Consider the following 20,301-nt stretch of genomic DNA (forward strand, 5'->3'; position numbering starts at 1 on the left):
AATACATTTTAAATTTAATAGATGTACAACCTGTATGTAGGAATTTTAGAAACTTTTTAATTATGAATTATGCTATTATTTTAATAAGTACGAACAGAAAGTAAAGAATATTATGACATATTGTAAAAAATGATCTAGAGATGCAATAAATTATAACAGAAATGGAGCATTTTGATGTATAAAAAGTAATTGTATATAACAGCATATCAGAAACTTATTTCATCAGAGTAGAAAAATTTTTATAAATTAATGTTAAAACTGCTTATACTTCTTTTAATTTGTTAAAGATGGAAGACTTAAAAGTTGATACAATTGTACCACTCGTTTTGAAATATGTAATAATACTAATATTCAGTTAAACATCTTGATAAACTAAAGGAACATTACAAAATAGTGTGAATTTTTACAAATTAATAAAAATATTAATTTGGAAAAATATAAATTATTTAAAGCAGCACTTCAAGCTTATCTGAACTGCAATCGACATGGTGTTAATAAAATTACTTTATTTATAATACAACCTTACAAGACATATATACAGAGCATAGTAATTTATTTATAGGATGCAATCAGACTTTAAGATTGTCTTTATAATGCAATTCTATTTATAAACACGATCCTAATTCTTTGGGAAATCAGAATATTAAAATGAAAAAAACTTATGTTGCTTATCAAGTTGGTTATTTTTAATAATTTTTTTGGTTTTTTCCTAGTGCAATTGATAAATATTTACATCTCATAGTATTTTTCGTCTCATTTCATATTATCTTACATAATTGCTTTGCGATACATTGAACTAATTATTTTTATAGTATAAAACTCTTGATTTCAGATTAAGGAACTAAAATGTTTTATTCTGGCAAAAGTAGCGGATATGTTAATATTATAACTATATTTTAATACAGTATAGATTTTATATTAAAGTTATATATAATATAGTATTACAGTCTGGCATTACTCAGCTTCAGATTTAAGTCTAATTATTACTGCTAATATTTCTTTATTACACGCAATCCTGTAGTAAAGTATAAAAATAAGAATGAATCGCCATTACTTTGTAACAGTATTAAAAAGGTCCAATAGAAATTTGGATTACTTTTAACTTTTATGAACATAATAATGTAAATGGTATCTTAGTTCTATGTTTCAACATTTACAAGTTTATTTCTCACTTGTGAGTATAAAACGTTAAATAACTGTTGTAAACAAGTTCATTATCCTGTATGGTACATCTTACTTATGTATATAATCATGTGTGCAAAATAAGTAGAGTTTTATAAACCTCCTGAATGTGAGCACATTATACGATTATATATATACATTTAAATTTGTAATATAAGCACGATGTCTTTCTAGAAATTGATTTTGTTTTGCAACAAGTACTCAAAACTTTACCTCATTTGATCAATCTTATTGCAATATTAATGACACAGTTTAATGATGCAATAAGTTGTCTTTTACATCTTGTGTAATTGCCTATAAATTGTTTAAACTATCTAATCCAAGAATTATATATAAAAATGTATATCCTTCTCGTGTATGGTAATATTTGTCGATAAAGTATTATTTTTGTCCATTTGAAAAACCTTTGATTTTACATATCTATTGGATTATAAAGTATAGTATACAGTTGAGAAACTAAAAAAAATTTTCAAGCTGAAGATAATTTAGATACTATAGGGAATAATTTAAATTCAATAAACATGGAAAAAATGTATTCCTATAATAAATTATATTTAAATAAGGATAATTTCCTATTTTAATATAATCAATATTGCATTTGAACTCCTTCCTTTATTACGGACAAATTAGTATAAAAAATTTATGTGAAACTATAATGAATATTATATTCTGAATGATCAAAATCCTATGTTTAAATAATTATATGTGGACTATAATTCTGCTGTTATTGTGTACAGATTAAAAAGGAATGAAACGTGTTTGTAAATGTATTGCATGAAAATAGAATCAATGTCTTAAATTCCATACTCCAACTTTTGTTTTCAAATGAAGTTTCTAAGAAGTATAAATAAGATAAATTAATGGCAAATGTTTTAGCTTTTGTGAAGCAAATGCAGGTTTGTGGCTGGGTTTCATTTATGTTTGAAAAGAAAGAAAATTGATGTTATTGCATTTAAACGTAGTACATTAGATATACAAAAATGACAAATGGTTCATCGTTATTGTTATAAATAGTTCATGATGTTACATAATGTTCTTATTATTAAGATTTAATATAGTTGGATTGAATTATAAACATTTGGAAGTATCAAAGACTTTGATCATACAGAGTAATCAGTTATATCTACAAAAAATATTTAGGAAGTTACTTTACACACATATACATACGATTGATAACTGGATAAATAATGCAGGGAATCATATTGGTAAAATGATAAAGGAAATCATGTTAGTAAAATGTAAAACACGTGTAATTTTTTCTTAAGAATTTAAAAAAGATTTACAATGCCTTTGTAATGATTTCATAAGGGATACACTGCTTGTTATATTCATCATATTTAGTTTAAATAAAGTATAAACATAATTTTGAAGAAATACTCAGATACTAGAAAATATTCCAAATGTACGTCAATTGATAATGCTTGGACTTAAATGTTCTTTCAGACGCATTTATTATTTAAATCGTTCATAATAAATTCCATGAAAACGAAGAAAACTTTTAACATATTTAATTTAAAGTATATTTTAAAATGTAACATGATTCTATATCTTTTGATATTAATATTAATCAGTATTAATTATTTTATGTAAATTTTGCTATCCAAACATCTAACTAGCGTAAGAAGTATATTTAAATGAAGATAGTTGCCAAATATCACAAATGTGATAAATCAAGCATTGATAACAGGTAAAATTTTGTTACCACTTTTCATTTCAACATATTATGAGGTTTCAGATTAACATTTAGAATATTATCGTATTTCATTGTTATATAAAGTGAACCTATAAAAATTAGCCTAGAAAAATCTATAAAGCCAATCATATAGAATAAGTTATTATAAAAATAGAAGGTTTCATTGAATAATTTTTATGAAACATGCATTGTAGTAAAATATTTAAGCTGAACATATAAACGATTAATAAATAATAAAAATGATATGCTTGTAAAACTTTTAAAATTCATCGATATTGCAGTGTAATAGGTCTGCAAAATTTTTTCTGTTCACATACCTTAATCAGAACAATGTGTTTGTTTGTATCCAAAGCTTAGGATAAGATAGCAATGCTACGTCTAGGTCCCCCTATGCATATATTATCTAAGCTGGACCATTTTTTGTTACCAGTACGTAAAGCTTCAGTAGTGACTTTATCTTCATAAACTCTGGACATTGCTTCTAATTTCTGAGCTTTTTCTTTACTGAGTGGCTCGCTAGGGAATGTTAGTTCATTTGCTTCTGCTAGTGTGCGCAGATCAAAGTAATATTTAGCATACACACTCGAAGGAACATTTATATTGAATTGTAGCATTTCCAAAAATTGCCTTTCTAATTCATTCCTAAATAAATATATTAGATGATAATTAAAAATTGTTTTATAGACATTTATCATTATTTATCATTTGAACATTGACTTACATATCTCCTACTGAAATATCTTTGAGAATTTGACAGTAATCTATATTCCATACTGCCTGATCGTCCCATACTTTCGATGCTAGTAAAACGGCTCCAAGAACTATTCGTTTCCAATTAGCTGGCGTTATATCTATTTCGGCATATGTGAGTAGGCGTTCCAGATAAACTAACGTTATAATGGCACATTCAGCTGTAAGTTGAGCAGCGGTAAATAATGTTCTCACAAATTTATATATTTGTTTATGTTCTGGGTTATATTTATCATAATCTTCTGTAACTCCTTCTCCCTATAGAAGATGACGAAATTAAATGAATGTATTCACTGTGTATGCATTAAAATAAATACACGCATCTAACTTACTGTCATTGGATGGAGTTTCTCATCAAATATATCGATTTGTCGTTGTGAGGTTCTGTTTTTTATGTGATAATAAACAGCTAAGGCAACACATTTCACAGTATTTTTAAGATTAGGTTGCGAAACAGTACTGTTGTCTAAATATATTGTACTGCAACTGCTACTCTTTTTTAAAGGCCTTGTGTCGGCAATTTGATGCTGACTCTTTTTCCTTACCATGCCACCTAGAAAAGATTCTGTTATGAGCAAAAACTAGATCTAAAGCTGTTTATATTGTCAGAAATATTTGCTATTAATAATTACCATTATTGTTACATATTTAAAATATACATAAAACCACACCACATAACAATAATTGTATAAAACACCTGGGGATAATAACAATACATACTTTCGATAGCTTGTTTTGATCGTTCCATAAAAATAGTACCGGTGCATGGATGTAACGACGGATCTGAATCCCAGTCTTCTGGCTCACGTTCACTAATATGTTGCAAATTATTACTGCTAACTCCACCTTCAGGTAAGTGTTCTTCAAGTCCACGCGTAACAGCTTCTGATCCTCGTTCTTTACGTCCGACTTGCGGACTAGAATAGACGCAGCAACTACTTTTATTTCCCATTCTTTCATGAGACTTGTCAATATCACTGCCTTATTTGCACCCCCAAAAAAACTTCATGAAATATCAATTGAACTGTAATACTTGTTATTGCAGTGATTACATAAATTATTCAATTTAGAGCTCATCACTATACATCCTTTAAATATTTCTAATAGATGACAATCAGCTGATAGACTTATCAATGATATCAATATACATTCCTTTTTTAATTTCATCCACATCGATAGTCGAACGTACCATATATATAAAAGATTTAAACATAGAAATTCTAGGAAGCGATTTGAGGAGCCACTTTACGAATCTATTACAACTAATAATATAATAAATGTCTACTGTATTGACGTCTTCGAGCACAGTCTGTGCCGGTTGATTACTCTTTAAATTACTAATCAGTCAAATTTTATTTTTGCTCGTAGGCACGAGCCCTGATACGTTCTTTTCGTTGTGCGCCATTCTCATTGTTACTCCACATTTAATGCGATTATTTCAATATTTTTGTATGTTTCTTCGTACGCCGCCCTTACGGTCCTGTTTTGATATTGCATATTCATGCATAAACTATAACGTGTATCTATAAGAGAGAGCAGAGAGACGTCTTTAACTTTCAACTTCTATGCAAGTGCATGCTCTTTTCATTGGTTTTGTACTAGGAAACAAATTTTCTTCTCCTCTTGAAAATATTTCAGAGCTTCATATAGTTTATGTATTTTAAATATCCTTGGCTTGAACTAAAAACTTGAAAAATTATTTAAATGTCGATCAAGTTCGCACTACGGGTAGTCTTGCACAGTTGATGCGAATCCACACCATGTAAAGATTGTGTTACGTCATTTGGCATTTGGCAGACGCTGCACCGATGAACAAAAGCATATTTAAGGTTTGCCACTCTGCTCTTATCTGCCAAGAAAGGCTACGAAAAACTGCATTCCCATCTTATGATACGAGGCGATACAACTGCTACGAAATGGATTGTAGCGACACCTGTATGCAGCGACACTGCACTGAATGCGAAGTTTGAAGTTTCTCCTCTTGTATCTCTTGTACACTTTATGACTTACGTACATATACATGTATATGTATGTTTGTTTATATTTATATACCTACATATCTATGATTGTACACTTGAATCCAGGGCTAAATCGAACCAATGAAAATCTATTTACATGGTGATTTCTTGCGAACAATCGAAAATATAATATTGCATAAAACATGTGCGGTTATAACTTGATAAAACGTCAAGGTGGTTTTAAAATAGTGCGTGTGACATTGTACTGCTTAAAAAAGCGGCATCATGTTTTTTTAAAAACAGCTACACACCACCGTTGAGTCTTGAGGCCTAATCCTATATAAAAATATGACGAAGTCTCTTCATTAAGTTTAGTATAAACAAAACCGCACAATGTTGCAAGCACTCGAGATTAAAAGAAATAAATTGTCCCTTGATCGAAGTACAGACATAATTGATTGGATCGATCATGTGAGTCCATCGATGACGTATGATGAATTTTTTTCGAATTATTTAATTCCAAATAAGCCGTGTATATTTGATTCAAAAGTGACAGAGAATTGGTCATGCAGAAGACAATGGAGTGTGGATGATGCACCAGATTTTGATGCTCTTGAAATATTGTTTGGTAAATATTTACACGTTATACTTATACTATAAAAGAGACATTTTTCAAACAATTTTGTTATATTTATTACCATGCCAGATATCTTGCTTGATATTACAGTTTGATCTATGCATATTGGGAAGTTATTAATTTTGCAGATAGTTTCATTAGAATATTGCTGAAAAAAATAGTGTTTTCTTATTAATGTTAACTGTGTTTACCACAACACGTTTACACTTATGTTTAATATCATTGTATCAGCAATTTAGAAGTATTCCATTATTATTCTACTGACATCCTTTACACATAAATCAAACTGGCAGTATCAAAAAGAATATTTCTACGTAGTAATAAATATGTTAAAGTAGATATTAATTCTAATATTGACAAACTACTAATAATTCATTGTAAAGTAATTATCTTTGTTAGTAAATAATTTCTTATACTTCACCAATTAATTACAAACCTTACCAATACATATTATTATGATTAGAAAACTTGTTATCAATGTATAATACCATCGTAAAATGTATTAAATTTATTATGTCATCTTATTTGATAATAAATTGTAAGAAACTGTCTACCAGGATGGACAGTTACAAGCCACAGCTGATGCATTTCTGACATAAAACCTGCCTGATGGAAGGACTCTTTTCCCAATAATCTTTGGAAAGGAGCCCAAGTACAATTACCTCTTCTGGCTCTGTGCCAGGATAAACTACTAAGAAGTTATTATTATTATATCACAATTTGTATACTGGTTGATACAAATATTTTTATCATTTCATGCTTTCAAGAAACCAAAAAGTAAACAGATCAAAAACTAAATGTAATTGGAGAACAGGATAATTTTAAATGTTCTCTTCCATTACTAATGTTTTTGATTATTTCTGCTTTTGAAATCACTGTATACTTGGATGTAATTACTAATATTCAAATTATGGTCATTTTTCTTCCTTTTACCTCTGTAAGAATATATATATCACACTCACAGCGTAATTCTAATTGAAATTGTTATTTTATAGGTAACTATGATGTACCAGTAGCAGATTGTAACAAGAAGTATTATAATTCACAATCCAAAGATGACATGCAAATGAGAGATTACTTAAATTATTGGATGGATTACGTGAAAAGTAACTATTCAGATGATAAGTCACTTTTATATTTAAAAGATTGGCATTGTCCAAGATTATTTCCTAATGCTCCCATGTACAACGTTCCCCAGTACTTTGCGTCTGACTGGTTAAATGAATACTACATTGCAAATCCTGATTTGGATGATGACTATAGGTTCGTGTATATGGGACCAAGCGGATCATGGTAAAATATATTTTTCAAGTAATCATTATCATAATTTAAGGATTATTCATGAAGAAGGAACTTTCTTTCTTGTTTAGGACACCATTACATGCAGATGTGTTTGGGTCTTATAGTTGGTCTGCAAATGTAATTGGAAAAAAACGTTGGTTACTTTTCCCTCCTCATCAAGAAGACCTCTTACGTGATATTCATGGCCAGCTAATATATGATGCAACATCTGAGGAACTTAACGATTATACAAAATATAAAGCCTATGATAAACGTACAATAAAGTATATCGATGTAGTTCAGCAACCTGGAGAAATTATATTTGTACCAACTGGGTGGCATCATCAAGTTTGGAATCTAGTAGGTCTTGTTTGTGAGCAGATACTATCAATTTAAAAATATTTTTTAAGCAGTAATATTTAATGTATAATCTTTTTGTTATCAGGAAGACACAATATCTATTAATCATAATTGGATCAATGGATGCAATATTATGAATGTTTGGCATGGACTTAAGAAAGAATTATGTTCTGTAATGAAAGAAGTCTCTGATTGTCAAGATATGAGTGATTGGCCGGAACAGTGTCAACTGATATTAAGGTCTACATTTGGAATGGATTATTACCAATTCCTTGATTTTATAACGTACATAGCCACAGAACGCTTAAATATGATTTTACATAAGGATAAAGTAATAAGTTTTAAGAAATTTGAATTTGGAACAAACCACTGTTTATTTGATCTCGATGCGATACGATTGGTACTAATAGATTTTATTAACGATGCTAAGGAGAAATCACTTTATGAATCAATTAATGAGAGACAGCAAGCTAATAAGTTATTGAATAAAATAATAACTTTATTGTCTTCATACAAAATTGAATCTTCGTGTGAAGCCTAAAGTAAACTTTAATATAAAAGTGACAAATTTTATGTAGTTGAAAGAAATTAATTCAAAAATGCATTTTTTATAGTTTAATAATGATATAAATTATATACAATAAAATGAAAACTGAGTATATTCTATTACAACGACAAAAAGAATTTTTTTATAACACTTACAATCTGTTTTCATATTTCAGTAAAAATATTATTATAACATTAACAGCGTATCTATTTAGTAACAAATTGAATTGTTTATGTAATATGACTATTTGTAAATATATATTTATTTATACTGCATATATTGTATATAACGTAATGTAAAAAGGACAATAAAATGTTAAAAGAGAGAATCTATTGTAACTGTAAATAAAAGGTCTTGTGCATCAGAGTATTCCAAGTCATATTAAATTTAATTCCTCTAAACTTTAAGTAATAGGAATACAATGAAAAATAAGTGAAAACATTGTATGATAAGCAAACTTACTATGTAATAATTAACATATTTCACTTTCGCATTCCAGATTCGCCTTAATGGTTTCTAAAAATAATATGACACTTAAAAAAGTACACATGACCTTCAAATTTCTTTGACAATTCAAAGTAGGAAATCATTATCATAGATCGTTTATAAACAGTACTTTACATCTAATTTATTTAGATTATTTTATGCACTCCACTCTGTATACGTAAATATACAAAAAGGCAATGTACTTATATTTTAACAGTAATAGCTCTTTTTTTCTGTGCATATATATTATAAATCTATATATAAATAAAGATGTACAAAATGTATAAAAACATAATGCAATTTTATCGATGTCGGACACAAGATATGAACACCCTCGCTCTCTATCAATAAAATTAATTTACGTGTGTATCGTATCTGCGTACATGTTATAATAATATGGTACTATATCTATATGATATTCTTAAATTGTTGCCGAGTGTTTTGATTTTGCATATGTGTTGTTTGATATGAATTTCTCGGGTTGCGTTATCTAAAAATCTCACACATTTTGAATAGAATTATAGAAACAAAAATACATTTTATAAAATTATAATTAAGTTGTTATGTTTAATAAACGTTAAATAATTTACAGATTTGCTTGCAATCTAGGAAAATTAAAGGAGAGTAAGTTCCATTAACTTATAATTACTCACAATTATGCAATTGTTTTGAAGTATGAAAAATAACTCAAAAATAACAAAAATATTTACTGTTTAGGAAGTTAATATATTTCTGTACAATATCTCATTTCATAAACTCTATGTAAAGATTCATATAAAATATTGCACTGATGAAAGTACGCTTAGAAGAAACAGTGTTTGTCGCAAGTTATGATTTTTTTATACTAAAAGAAAAGATTGTCATGGATAAAAGGTATAAAAAGGGATAATTCTTTAAATTATAATCATACAAAGTAAGTTTTCGATTAAAAACAAGTAAATATAGTATATATTTCACTATTTACACACACCGGCGCACTCACATACACGTAATGCGCAAACCAGACACACGCCACATACAACTATTTCCTTTTAAACTTTTTGTGATAGTACCAATTTTTTACTTGCATAGCAAGTACTTATATTACCTAAGGTATCACGTCTCACAAAGTCTTATTAATTAACAACAATTAACACTATTACAAAGATTAGACTCCACGCAACGTGATTTTATATTAATTATTGAATTATGTTTTTATACCTATATAATAGATACATATTCCTTTGCCGCATTTCATACGTTTTAACATTTCTTATGGAAACAGTTAATGGAATTGCACTGTACGATAAACATCGCAAAAAAAATTATTCAAGTTAAGTATTAAATTCCAGCTATTTTTAATAGAACGAATTTTCCCGAAATTTATACGATATAATAAAATATAACAATCAAATTAATGTTGTTCGTTCTTGCGTGTGTATATATAAATATATATACATACATATACATTTATGTATATGCGTCTATCTTTTTTTTTTAATAAAATGGATTAATATTACAATTATTAGCGTTAATAATATTGAAGTATTAATGTATGTTTAAACAAACTATATAGAACTGATTAGATGCTTAAAACCATTGTACTGTTAATACATTTCATTTGTGTGAAATATAATTGAGGAATTGAGAAGTTATGTATCAAATATTCTCTGTAAAAAATCTAATTTCTGTTGAAAAAGAGTTAAAATTATAGGCTGCAACTTATTCTTTTTTGTGATTTCTTATGTTGTATAACGTTCCGTAGCAATTATATAGGATGTGTGGACAGTGTTTGTAATGGTACTGTTGGTGTTGCAGGCGTTGGTGTTAAAACAGGCATGGGTGTAGTTGGTATTTGCTGGTGAGATTGTCTAGGCGGTGATAAAAGTTCTTGTCTGTCTCGCTCTCTTTCTCTTCCTGGCCGCCATGCTTCCAGCAATGCTTCAACTCTTTCTTCTGTAGGTCCCCAACGAGCAGTACCAGCTGCATTTTGTAACCATACCACCAATGTTCCATGAGCTGCCCTAATATTAACTTCGCTTCTAGAATAAGCAATATTCATTTTCAGTTACAATAGTATTATATTAAAGTTTAAAGTTTTATAGTAAAATTTCATAACGTACTTTGATAATATATGCTGAAAACCATGTCTATATTCATGTTCCATAGCAGGTACTACTACCTGTTTTCGTTTAAAATGGCTGCCTTCTAATTTTATAAGAGCATTAGGCGCCGGATCTCTCCATTCCGGCAAAAATACGACAAAGGACAACGGCTCTGCAGAATCGGCCAAAAGACGTTCAAAATGATTGACCATAGCTTCCATTAGCTCCTCACAGTATGGTGGATTTGCTTGGAACGAGCCACTAACAGGCCTGAAGTCTAGAAAAGGTCCTCTTGATCCGAAATAAGAATCTACATCAGCAAATGCTGAACAGTATTGTCTAAAGTAACAATTTAATGGAGATGCAAAGCACTCGAACGTTACACCAAAATGTCTCTGAAGACATTCAAAGACCGTGACAGGGAGAGCCATTTGCGTTGCTTGACCTTCATTAATACCAAGATATGTCTGATAGCGTTTTAACATACACCAAACACGCGGCAAAAACATTTCAAACTTTTTATCATCAAAGCAATTATATCTGTACAGATGTTCCAGTTTGGCAAGATGCATGTTATTAATACACACAGCATCACCATGGAAACGCAATAAAGTTTGTTCACGTTCGGGAAGATAATCCAGTTGTGGAAGGCGAGGAGTTGGAAGTGAGAATTGCACTGGGTAACACCAAACTTTTCTTTGCGTACTGGCCGGTCCTCCTAACGGTATGACATTTCCTAAACCATTATCTTTCAATATCTGATTATTCTTATCTTTGACTTTCTTCGCATATTCTGTCGACAAATGATAAATTTTTAAACAAATACCCTCGACGCTAGCTTTTACAGTTTCTGTAAGATGTGGTTGACATTGGCGTTTCAAGTGTGCTAGGCGATCTTGAAAATCATCAAATGTAGCACCAACAGTTCGTCTCAACCATTGAAAAGTGTCCTCTGCATTCCACTTTACAACCTTTCTACTTTCAGACGAAGCTGCTCTTGATTCTATCATTTTTTTTGCCGCTTCTGCGTATCGTGACAATTGTTTCCTTGCATCACCAGTGAACTTCGGCCGGACTAATTTAATTGGAATATCGTTCATAATTTCGCGATACATCGACATAGAAATTTCAGGGAAACACTGACTTGGTAAAAGTGGGTCGGACCCACAGTCTATAACTTTCCTTTCCATCAACCATCTGTTGAAGGAATCTTTAGGTGCATCAATTGATTCACGAGTATGACACAGTTCTTGATAGCATTGTCTTAATTTTGCGAGTAAACTACAACGTAGTGCTTCTGCTTCTGGATGAACATGGGGCAAATTTGATGGTGCTCTTTCATATATTATAACATTTGTTGGAATCTCCAGGTCCCATGGCCCTCTATTGTTATAAATTGATCGCGTTAAAACGTTACCTTCAAAAATATCTTATACTCTTAAATAAATATTATGCAACTCAAATAGTTTGAACATACGCTAAAACAAACTTCTTTGCAGGTGGAACAATACTATCCTCTGATGCTCTACGCTTGACTGTCGTTCCTCCAGAGGGTATGGCACCATTACCAGGAACAGGTTGCACACCACAGATACCAAGAGGATCCGTAATTGGGTCAAACTAAAACATAAATGTAATTAAGCAACATAAACTATTAACAATACATGAATTGAGTTTATACCTTAGTACCTGTGGTTTCAAAGGTGGTATTACCCATAACGACTCTCCAGTTAATTTATTCCAAAAATATGGTCGATTTTCTCGCTTGCTCCAAAACTTTTTCCAACCTTGTTGTTGAAGTTCAGGTGAAAGTTCAGAGTCTGGAAATGATCCTGGAGGTGTACCCTACAAATAAGAATATTAATTATTTTGTGACACAACTTACAATCCATATCTTAAATATCTAAGTAACAGTTAGTTAGGTATAATTTCATTAATAACTCTGTAGCTTATTTAAAGCAATAAACTATTAATTAAACAAAAGCTACCCTAATTTCTCTCATTTTGTGATTTAGAATATAAGTCTGATACCCAAATAGTTCACACTTTTAAATTAAAACGATTAGGTATAAAATGTTAAATTAATTTATCATATTTTTCTAATATATTATTACCTGTGTCATTAAGGCTGGTTGTTGAATGTGACCAAGTTGTGAACAATGGTCTGGTATAGTTTGTGCCGAACTTAATATAGGTGCTTGAAGCTTTACAGGAGTAGGAACTATAACTTGTGCTACCGTTGGATTTGTATCTTGTTGTAATGTCTGATGGTGATGATGCATAGTGGAATAAGAAGATGCAGATTGTCCAGACAATGTTTCCCACGACGAAGTATTGGGTATATCTTGTTTTCCTCCACTTACTTCATTCATTGTTTGATGTTTGTTTTGGAGAAGTGTTTACGCTGTGTAGAACATTCAACACAATGTACATCAATATTCCATCACTATTTATGCATTTTAAACACAGAAATTGAAATTTCCTTTCCATTCGTATAAATTAACTTGATTAGTTGCTTGTACTTTGAACAATTTGTCACAGAATATTGCAAAGATCATGTTTTTATTTACTCTTAGAGTAATTACTGGTATTGGTGAAAAAATATATTAATTCTTCCGTAATTCGATAGCATAGCATAAAAATTCGATAAGCTTAGAGCTTTCTACACAGATTTTCATTAACTTTATAAATATAATAGTAGAAGAAGTTCTGTGACAACATTTCGTAACTCGGTGTTTGTTTACATGCTACGAAAACACTCGATAAATTCACGTTTTTTCGCGAACCAAAGTTATGGAAACTTGTAATAATTATTGTATCATTGTGGCAGAACTTACAAGGATCAACAATATCCCGATTTTGTATAAAATTCACAACAGAACTTAGAATTCATTCATGATTTGTGAAATTTGACGCAACGACCTCCACCCGTGAGATACCATTTGCTTGAACTGAAATTCTGACGACAGAGAAGTTAAAGCTTTTCTCACAACAACAGATGATAAATTCGTATGAAAGGCAATTGTACATATGTACACATATTTGAGTGCGTTGAACAAGGCATTAAATTAATATTCATTTCAATTCAGTGTTCTAGTAATTTAGTATTGTAATTTATGCTTTTATTACTGAAATGCGTTGCAAACATATGTACATAACTGCGCAAATAAAGTACTTAAGCCTTGATATGCACATATTCATAATTATGCTGTCGGTAATTTATATTCAGGTGATAATTTTTAACGGTAACGGCAGTATGTTACTAAAAAAAAGAAATTAAAAGTACAATATATTTAGTACAAAGACGAAAATAATCATAAAAAATCATGTATGTCCACATATTTGATGAGGACAAGCTTTATCATTTATGGCTATAAAATTCATAAGAACGCACAGGTTATACACTTTGTGTCATAAGAGTATCGATATTCATTTAGCGATTCCTTTCTACTACCTTTTTACCTAAGGATTGCGCGGCCAAATCAAAGCAATATGGCGGCTTGACATAATAATTTTTGATACGGAATATATTATTTTGATTGTAACGATATAATCGTCCCGCGTTTCTATTAAATTATTCTTTGGTCAAAAGTTAACAAGAAAGTACGTTGGCTGGTGTAAATATAAGCGAAACACGTTCACGAGCCGGCTGAAAACGAAGTTTCCTTCATTTAAAACTGAACAGTGCTTCCAAAATTTATTTTATTAATAGATGCAAAGATGTCCTTAATTACTGAATTAAACTAACATCATTGTGCAGTGAAATTCAGTGTTGATCACCAGTTTTCTATGAAGAACTATGTCGTCAACACAGGGCAAAATTCGGGGTATAGAAATATTATAGTTTAATATTTCTCTATACTTTTTACATATTTCAAGTGGATTTTTCATTAATATTTATACCATACTTAAATTATATATGGTGTACTCGGTCTGTAACATTGCCTTTAAAATATTTAAATTGTGAATGCAGGTCCAGGAAGACCACCAAAATCAAAAAACTCTTGTACATGGTGTGGAGAAACTAAACAACCGTTGAAATATGTTCTTCCCACGCAACATGGAAAAAAAGAATTTTGTTCTGAGACTTGTTTATCTGAATTTCGTAAAGCTTATGTACGAGGTGCATGCGTCCATTGTGACAATGTTATTAGAGGCACACCTGTACGATTGGAACAAAAAGATGGACCTACGAAAGATTTTTGTTCGTCATTTTGTTTAAATAAACACCAGAAGAAGGAAGGACAACCTGATGTGAAAAAGAGTTAGTAATTTGTAAAGGTTTAGAATTATTTGCCTCTACTTTATATATTATACTAATAATTCATTTTAATTTATCAGATAATAGGGATCAATCGTCACCTGCGCCATCCATTTCGCCAACAGGTTTATTAAGTGGAAACAATGTTCCATCTACGACCCAGTCTTTCACAAACTCTAATAATCACACTGCTATGTCTCATCCTCCATCAACTTCTACAGGTCCATTTCAGTATGAAACATATCAAACATTCGATTGGGATCTCTACTTAAAAGAAACAAACAGTCAAGCTGCTCCCATTGACTGCTTTAAACAGGTACAATAATATAACAAATTAAGTTTCAGATAGAAAATATACATTATAACAATGTAATATTTTTTCAGCATGAAGTTCCACCAACTAATGACTTTAAAATGGGTATGAAGTTAGAAGCTCTTGATCCTCGTAATCTAACATCGACTTGTATCGCAACTGTAGTTGGTGTACTTGGTCCCCGATTGAGATTAAGACTAGATGGCTCGGATAACAAGAATGATTTTTGGCGCTTAGTTGACAGTAATGAGATCCATCCTATTGGCCATTGTGAAAAGTCTGGTGGCATGTTGCAACCTCCATTAGGCTTCCGAATGAATGCTTCCAGTTGGCCCATGTTTCTTTTAAAGACATTAAATGGGGCAGAAATGGCACCTGCGAAAGTATTTAAACGTGAACCAAAAACACCACGTTCTAACATGTTTGAAGTTGGACATAAGTTAGAAGCCATAGACAAAAAGAATCCACAACTTATATGTACAGCAACTGTTGGTGCTGTTAAAGATGATATGATTCATATAACGTTTGATGGCTGGCGAGGTGCTTTCGACTATTGGTGCCGTTTTGACTCTAGGGACATTTTTCCTGCCGGGTGGTGTTTTAAAAGTGGACATCCATTGCAACCACCAAGACAAAAATGTAAAACACATTTTACTATTTTACTTTTACATATAAACTGTATTCTATAATATATGTAAATTATTGTAGCAACAGGGCCTAATAGGTTTAAATCAAGGACCAGTAACGTGTTACCAGTAATGGCAATATCTGGTGGAGGTACTAATGGAGAGCCAGCCGTTGCTTTAGTGAGTCCTGCAGGTTCTAGTGCTCCTCCTCAACCAGCCACAGAACCTGATACTAGTACAGCTAATACCAAACCACATTCTTTGGAGAATGGTACGCTTCGCTATATCTGCACAATATTTTTTCTTGTTGCTTACTTATTGTTTTTTGACTCATTACTTCTGTTATATTACAGTTACAATTTATGTAAACCACAATTGTACCTGTGGTCCTTACTTTGATCCTCGTAAAGTAAAAGCTATGCCAGCACAATTTGGCACTGGTCCCATATTAAATGTAACAAGAGATATATTTCAAGCTTTCCTGATGGCAGCAATGAGTCCAAGACAAATGTTAAGCTTATTAAAACGTGGTGAAGGAGAAACCATAAGCTTAATCTTAGAGAGCAAACCTACTTCTGTTAGATTACCAATATTTATGGAAGAGGAGGATTTTTATATATACATAAGGCGACAACTTGAAGATCTTTGTGCGTGCGAACACATGTTGTTCAGAAGGAAAGAATCTTGTAATAAATGTCCAAATACTCAGCAACCACAATCTACAAATAGTGAAGAAACGGTTGCTGCTGTTACAATTAACAATACTACTACTGGAGAGAAACGAAGATGGCAATCTCAAAGCCAACAAAATTTATCATCTAGTATTCAACAGCAACAAATACAACAGAATTCCGTGCCAAGTATAAATAATTCGACATTATCATCTCCAACAGCTGTGAAACAACCTAGGAAATCCGTACCTGGTAAATTAACTGATACCAGTATATAACTAACGAAACATTTTATTTTTACAAATTTTTATAAATCGTTGTAATTGAGTTAACATTAGTATAGGAAAAATTGTTATAATCTAATTATTTATTAATTAGAACTTGAAGCTGCAACATCAACTACCCAGTCTGAAAGTTCTACAAATCGTACAGCTTCTACTGAACCGGCAGAATGGACTATTGAAGATGTAATACATTATATTGGTGTCACTGATCCTCAATTGGGCCAACATGCAGATTTATTCCGGAAACATGTAAGTTATTAAATATTTTATTATTTTAGATATCATATTTAAATATAATTTTTGCATTTAAAAATATCGAGGCAAATATATACTCTATTTGTCCATTTTTAAGTAATCTTATAATTTTATCATGAGAATCATAATAACAGCAAACTATTTTCAGGAAATTGATGGCAAAGCTTTATTACTTTTAAATTCTGATATGATGATGAAATATATGGGATTGAAACTTGGGCCAGCGCTAAAAATATGCAATATGGTAAATCGTATTAAGGGTAGAAGACATATTCTTCTATGACTTTGTTGAACATCAATTATGTATAGTGAGTTGGATCAACCCATTACTTAACTGGCTGGTCAAATTTGTTTCCAGTGCTGGAAACAAATTAATATATAAGTTGTTAAAAACAATGTGAATATATTGATTATTAACTTTTCAAACTTATTCATTTATTACTTATTGTAGATTTTAAGTAAAACAAATCAAAGTTTAATTTTATTTTAGTGTTTAAATGGCTTTATTCTCAAAGAAATGTAAAATTATATTAGTTACGTGAATGTAAAACTTCTTTCGATTTGACTATTAGTAACATTGCCCTGCTACTTAGACTAGTTTATCCAACTCTACATACTTTAATTAAGTACGAGACTAAGGAAGCACTTCAGCAGTGCGTCTGACACTATGGAACTTTGTCACATTTTTTATATTGTTGCACTAGGGGTGCCGCCGTAAAGAAAGAAATTTAGTTTAGTCAAATGATTTTATGTATTTTGTTTTGATCAGCTTATTTTCTTTCCCTGACTCAATGAAGATCAGTTACTATAGCATAGGATATATTAATGGTGTCGCCTCCATCTTATAGTTGAGATACTGGCAGGACGCCTAGTTTGTTATCATTATGGTCTTATTTTCTGAGCAATATAAGTTTATTTATGATATATATATTGCGCTGCAAAAATTAATTCAAATTTTATGTTTTCTTTTTTTATTTTATAGTCGAGCATGTTTAGTTTGATTAGAGGGTTCGTTTTAGACTCTAGTTGCGGCTCCCCAAGACATTGTAACAATGTATTTACTTGATAAGAATGATTATTGCCTAAGTTTATGTCATAAGTAGATTGCGGATCTTTATGCATCTATGGCACATACAAATTTACAAAATACAATTGAACTTGTAAATTAACAAGATCTGATAGCATTTATATTTTCTTTTTACAATAGATAATTTTTTAGTTTTACAACAGAAACTTCCCTCTGATTCCAATTTGTATAAAATGACCCTTAAAAATGAGAATTTGCATAAAGATCCGCAGTCTAGTCATAAGATGAAAGGAAATATATACTTTCAAGTTCATTCTATTATTTCAAATAACAGTATCATTTCACGTAACTACTTTCCGAATGTAGGAAGAATCAACGTAATCATGTTAAAACAAAGTTTGATATTTTACGCATTTCTATTTAAAAGAATAATTCTTAAAATCATATGTATGTACAAAGTGTAATTACTGATGTTTTGTTTGATATTATAAACATTTACGACTTATTAAATTTGTATACAACCATTTTATTTGCTTACAATGTATTAACATTTCAGTACAGTATGGTTCTATAAATACGGCAAATGTTTTATTTCATATTCATTATATAATGTAATTTCTATTTTTGAATACATTGTAAATATAGTTCTCAAAAGTTATAAAGTATTACACATAATAAATTCATCATATTTAAATTCATAAAAGAAAACTACAGTTGTAAAATCAAAAACTTATATTAAATAATATTATTTCCTTTTTTCATATTTCTTTAACACCTTATCACATATTTCCATGACTAATGAATACACATTAAAATAATTACTTCATCAAGCCTGAAAATTCAAGTATGAGGTTGTAAAAATTGAATTACTGTATCATACTTTCGTGATGTTGCATTCCTAATAATAATTGTATTTAGAACATGCACTATCAGACTTTATGCGCATAAGGGTCTATATTTTTTATATTGCTATTACTCCCTTGTAAAAAGGAAACCTTTAAAATATTACACGATTCTATTCGCTGGTAGCTCAGTATTAACATTGCATTAAAGCTTTTATGAAAATAAAGTAAATGTTCATAGATAGGGGCATTATTATATACAGTATTAGACTTGCTTCATTTTTATCCACTTTCTTCATTTCAAATAGCATGTGCAGATTATACCGAGTGCATTAGTATAAATGCAATTCTTATTTTATCATGTATATACAACAACTGTTAATGTATGCAAAATTATCACTGTGATACATTGCATAATTATAGTAATGAAAATTAGTTATTAAATATATGTAAATGTAAGAAACAAAATATTTTCCCACTAAATTCGAATTGTCTATAATCATGCTAAAAGAGTTGTACATATCCGCAAGAAATTATGCATGTACACAGGTAGCGTCCTTAGAGTAATCTCATCAAAATACATTTTCAATTATACTTCACGTAATATTAAATTGGAAATCACAAAGATAATATCAATGTGAGATACATGTGTCACACGTAAAAAGATTACTGTAAAATAAAGTATTTAAAAAATTAATTACTATCGCATAAATGTTTCTTTTAGAATAAATATATAAAAATTCTAAGGATATAATTTTGATATCACAATTTTCCTGAAATTATTATATATCAAAATTTAGTGATTTATGAAAATTAATTGGAGTAATTTTTTTAATTGATCATATACAAAACGTAAAAAAACTACTAAAAGGATGTTACTGTTACTATAAGAATAACATATTTCTTGTAACTTTTCTTTTCTATTTTGAATATAAAATATTTACAATTTACATAAATTTAATTTTCTATAGCTATCGATATTAATAAAATATAAATGATTTATATATTTAGTATATTCGTAGATATTGCCGAGCTTGCACTATT

The 20,301-nt window shown here is 30.1% G+C and overlaps 4 protein-coding genes across 7 annotated transcripts; 2 read left to right on the plus strand and 2 right to left on the minus strand.

Annotated features, from left to right (window-relative positions):
* Nucleotides 1–205: 205 nt before the first annotated feature.
* Nucleotides 206–5,423, minus strand: Cycy (cyclin Y). 2 transcript variants are annotated; one of them, XM_078186017.1, is made up of 5 exons: nt 4,346–5,423; nt 3,958–4,178; nt 3,597–3,883; nt 3,193–3,517; nt 206–2,305 (listed from the first exon to the last, which is right to left on the minus strand). In XM_078186017.1, the coding sequence occupies exons 1-4, from the start codon at nt 4,575–4,577 to the stop codon at nt 3,229–3,231; spliced, it is 1,029 nt and encodes a 342-aa protein (XP_078042143.1). In that variant the 5' UTR covers nt 4,578–5,423; the 3' UTR covers nt 206–2,305; nt 3,193–3,228. The 2 variants fall into 2 exon arrangements, with proteins under 2 accessions (XP_078042143.1, XP_078042142.1); XM_078186016.1 differs by having other exon boundaries at nt 211–3,517.
* A 268-nt stretch (nt 5,424–5,691) lies between these two features.
* Nucleotides 5,692–8,771, plus strand: Jmjd4 (jumonji domain containing 4). Its single transcript, XM_078187686.1, has 4 exons — nt 5,692–6,211; nt 7,216–7,513; nt 7,591–7,861; nt 7,947–8,771. The coding sequence occupies exons 1-4, from the start codon at nt 5,977–5,979 to the stop codon at nt 8,400–8,402; spliced, it is 1,260 nt and encodes a 419-aa protein (XP_078043812.1). The 5' UTR covers nt 5,692–5,976; the 3' UTR covers nt 8,403–8,771.
* On the minus strand, nt 8,661–13,917 carry Pcif1 (Phosphorylated CTD-interacting factor 1). 2 transcript variants are annotated; one of them, XM_078187684.1, is made up of 6 exons: nt 13,816–13,917; nt 13,093–13,382; nt 12,668–12,823; nt 12,456–12,598; nt 10,997–12,361; nt 8,661–10,915 (listed from the first exon to the last, which is right to left on the minus strand). In XM_078187684.1, the coding sequence occupies exons 2-6, from the start codon at nt 13,348–13,350 to the stop codon at nt 10,642–10,644; spliced, it is 2,196 nt and encodes a 731-aa protein (XP_078043810.1). In that variant the 5' UTR covers nt 13,351–13,382; nt 13,816–13,917; the 3' UTR covers nt 8,661–10,641. The 2 variants fall into 2 exon arrangements, with proteins under 2 accessions (XP_078043810.1, XP_078043811.1); XM_078187685.1 differs by lacking the exons at nt 13,093–13,382; nt 13,816–13,917 and having other exon boundaries at nt 12,660–12,819.
* A 228-nt stretch (nt 13,918–14,145) lies between these two features.
* On the plus strand, nt 14,146–20,120 carry Scm (Polycomb protein Scm). 2 transcript variants are annotated; one of them, XM_078187682.1, is made up of 8 exons: nt 14,146–14,223; nt 14,952–15,242; nt 15,320–15,555; nt 15,624–16,191; nt 16,261–16,449; nt 16,532–17,101; nt 17,228–17,382; nt 17,537–20,120. In XM_078187682.1, exons 1-8 carry the CDS (start codon nt 14,166–14,168, stop codon nt 17,669–17,671), a joined length of 2,202 nt encoding a protein of 733 aa, XP_078043808.1. In that variant the 5' UTR covers nt 14,146–14,165; the 3' UTR covers nt 17,672–20,120. The 2 variants fall into 2 exon arrangements, with proteins under 2 accessions (XP_078043808.1, XP_078043809.1); XM_078187683.1 differs by lacking the exon at nt 14,146–14,223 and adding an exon at nt 14,461–14,805.
* The last annotated feature ends 181 nt before the right edge of the window (nt 20,121–20,301 follow it).

Source organism: Augochlora pura, chromosome 7, assembly GCF_028453695.1.
Source record: "Augochlora pura isolate Apur16 chromosome 7, APUR_v2.2.1, whole genome shotgun sequence".
In the NCBI taxonomy this organism is placed as follows: Eukaryota; Metazoa; Arthropoda; class Insecta; order Hymenoptera; family Halictidae; genus Augochlora; species Augochlora pura.

Excerpts from the sequence above, each read along its gene's own strand:
- Cycy (XM_078186017.1), bottom strand. The coding sequence starts at position 4,577 with ATGGGAAATAAAAGTAGTTGCTGCGTCTATTCTAGTCCGCAAGTCGGA. Across the intron at positions 4,179-4,345 it reads ATCAAAACAAGCTATCGAAA|GTGGCATGGTAAGGAAAAAG; the intron begins GTATGTATTGTT and ends AATCTTTTCTAG. Across the intron at positions 3,884-3,957 it reads AGAAACTCCATCCAATGACA|GGAGAAGGAGTTACAGAAGA; the intron begins GTAAGTTAGATG and ends CATCTTCTATAG.
- Jmjd4 (XM_078187686.1), top strand. The coding sequence starts at position 5,977 with ATGTTGCAAGCACTCGAGATTAAAAGAAATAAATTGTCCCTTGATCGA. Across the intron at positions 6,212-7,215 it reads TGCTCTTGAAATATTGTTTG|GTAACTATGATGTACCAGTA; the intron begins GTAAATATTTAC and ends GTTATTTTATAG. Across the intron at positions 7,514-7,590 it reads ATGGGACCAAGCGGATCATG|GACACCATTACATGCAGATG; the intron begins GTAAAATATATT and ends TTTCTTGTTTAG.
- Pcif1 (XM_078187684.1), bottom strand. The coding sequence starts at position 13,350 with ATGAATGAAGTAAGTGGAGGAAAACAAGATATACCCAATACTTCGTCG. Across the intron at positions 12,599-12,667 it reads TACCACCTTTGAAACCACAG|TTTGACCCAATTACGGATCC; the intron begins GTACTAAGGTAT and ends TTTATGTTTTAG. Across the intron at positions 10,916-10,996 it reads TTTCAGCATATATTATCAAA|AAGCGAAGTTAATATTAGGG; the intron begins GTACGTTATGAA and ends TGCTTATTCTAG.
- Scm (XM_078187682.1), top strand. The coding sequence starts at position 14,166 with ATGCACATATTCATAATTATGCTGTCGGTAATTTATATTCAGGTGATA. Across the intron at positions 16,192-16,260 it reads GCAACCACCAAGACAAAAAT|CAACAGGGCCTAATAGGTTT; the intron begins GTAAAACACATT and ends AAATTATTGTAG. Across the intron at positions 17,383-17,536 it reads CAGATTTATTCCGGAAACAT|GAAATTGATGGCAAAGCTTT; the intron begins GTAAGTTATTAA and ends AACTATTTTCAG.